Here is a 2414-nt window from a genome sequence, read left to right as displayed (position 1 = left end):
GAAGGCAGATGCTTAATGACTGAGCCACCTAGGCTCCCCTGTATTGCATTATCTTTTCAAGATTACAGTAATTGTCCTTAGTACTCCTATTCATGTAGTTTTGTGGCAAGAGGTTGTTTTTTTGGTTTGGGGGAGGTTTTTTTGGATTTTATTTGACAGAGACATAGCGAGAGAGGAAACACAAGCAGGGGGAGTGGGAGAGGGAAAAGCAGACTCCCGCTGAACAGGGAGCCCGATGTGGGGCTAGATCCCAGGACCCTGGGACCATGACCTGAGCCAAAGGCAGTTTTTCAGAAGTGGGCGCCTGACGACTGAGCCACCCACGTCCCTGTGGCAAGAAGTTGTTGATTCAGAATTGGTTCCATAGTGGAGTATTCTCATATAATTGAATGTGCAGATACTATCATTCATAGAGTTAAAAGTATATAAATGATAGTAAATATACAAACTCTTAGGCCATTCTGAGTAGAACTAATCATTCCTTGATGATTTTAGATCTTCAGTGCCTTTGACAGTATCATGAATAGCTATGGTTTTGTTAGGGACTTTGAAGTATCTGGTTGCATTAAGTTAATATTTGTTTCGATTCTGGGGAAAGACTTTATTTATAATTGAAAAATAAACTATTAATCTATCATAGATTATTACTTTTAGATTATAAAGTTCTAAATTACAAAAGCCGTGGTTCCTGTACCAACAGTGTCATTGACACATATTGCGTGCTCAGTAAGTATATATTTGTGAATAAACAGTTGAATAAATAGATGAATGCCATTGATGAACTTCAGAAGAAGCAGATCTTTAGTTTATGGAAAGTAGATTTTCAATATTGCCTAGGTATGAAGTCTTCTTATTTTAAAAAAATATGTGTAAGATTCATAAATTACTATTTATAATTATAGCTAGAAATGGAATAATAGTAGATTCATTTGCTGTCATATTACTTGGAAACACTTAAATATTACCTTCACCACATACTGTAAAACACACGTTTTGAAGGCACATATCCTGGATTTGAATTCTGGGTCTACTCCTGACCAGCTGTATGGGCTTGGGGAAGTTAATTATTTCTGTGCCTCATTTTCTTCCTCTGTAAAATACCTAATATAATTACCCATGTTTATAAGATTGTTGTGAGGTTAAAAATACTTTTAAGATGTGTAAGGGGTTCATAATAATGCATAGTAGTTGGACAGTAAATCCTCAAAACACTAGTATCATGATTATTAAAAAAGGGTTTCTTTCATATAAGAACCTAACTTGCACTTTCCCAATAGATTTTAGAGCCAATAAAAGCTTGTCTTAATTGAAAATGACAACCAAAAATGTGGTATATTTCTTTGTATCAAATAACGCAAGTAACATTATGCTTTTCCTTTGCTTTATGTCCATTTGATCTAAATTTAATGCTTAGTTAATATTATTAATAACATTGTTTAGATATGATTTAGATATTCTTTGTATTTTAAGTATTTAATACTTGCCTGAAAAGAATTGTCTTTTTTTTTAGACCTGCAAAGAAAACATCTCATGAAAAGAAAGAGGTAAAAAAATAGGCATAATTCTATTTCATTTATTTTTTTTTAATTTTGGCTTTATTATATTACTTTGATAAATAATATTTATTAGAAATATTATTCCATGGTAAAAAATTACTTTAGGAAGGGCATAGTGAAAACCTAGAAAATCTTCCTTTGTTGTATAGACATTTATTGTGAAAAAGTTTTTCCGAAGTACTAATTATTCATAAAGGTCGTTTTGATAAAAATCAGTTCTTTTAAAAAGTACCTATGTTTTTGCTCTTATAAAAAGATGGGTATTTATCATCTCTCTACACTTAGTATATTTTATGACTATTTGGGGGACATTTTGAAATAGTATTTTTTATTTGTAGGTCAAAAAGCAAATTAATTTTATGGATGACCTTGACTTAACTGAGTCATCTGGAACAGCTTCAGAGGATTCCAAGTTGCCTTGCTCTAATTATGTGAGTTGCAAGTCGCTAATTGTACAAGTTGGCCAGGATCGTAAAGGTAGGACCATTGTATAAGTAGAAAGCCTTTGTATGTATATTACTGTAGTAATATGTGCCCATCTTGTATAGTGCTGTACCACACAACACTCATGAGCTACTCATCTCAGAAATATGTTTTATACGAGAATAGAGAACTGTTGAATACTCTCCGCCAAAGGGCTATAATTTCCACTCTATGTTTGTTGGTGGGAATGGCACACCTGATGTGTTGTTAACTCCGCTTCTCTTCTGTGCCTTCACCCAAGGTCAGGTTACCATTATTTTTCTCCTAGAATACTGAAATAACCTCAGGACTGTTTTCCCTGTCATTCCACCTCCCAGAATCTTGGTCTACACTGCAACCATAGTTATCATAATCTTTAAAAATTCATGTTTCATC

The 2414-nt window shown here is 33.5% G+C and overlaps 1 protein-coding gene across 1 annotated transcript in view; it reads left to right on the top strand.

Moving 5' to 3' along the window:
• LOC123323659 (ankyrin repeat domain-containing protein 26-like) overlaps window positions 1-2033 on the top strand; it is a gene marked incomplete at its 3' end in the record, with an annotated part of 24097 nt that extends 22064 nt beyond the window's left edge. Inside the window, exons 7-8 of the mRNA XM_044912107.1 lie at window positions 1511-1544; window positions 1895-2033. Of these exons, the coding sequence (XP_044768042.1) occupies window positions 1511-1544; window positions 1895-2033 (173 nt within the window). The remainder of the gene's footprint in view (window positions 1-1510; window positions 1545-1894) is intronic.
• Between the last annotated feature and the right edge of the window lie 381 nt (window positions 2034-2414).

Source organism: Neomonachus schauinslandi, unplaced genomic scaffold (assembly GCF_002201575.2).
Source record: "Neomonachus schauinslandi unplaced genomic scaffold, ASM220157v2 HiC_scaffold_142, whole genome shotgun sequence".
Lineage (NCBI taxonomy): Eukaryota > Metazoa > Chordata > Mammalia > Carnivora > Phocidae > Neomonachus > Neomonachus schauinslandi.
This window is presented reverse-complemented; position numbering and strand designations above follow the sequence as displayed.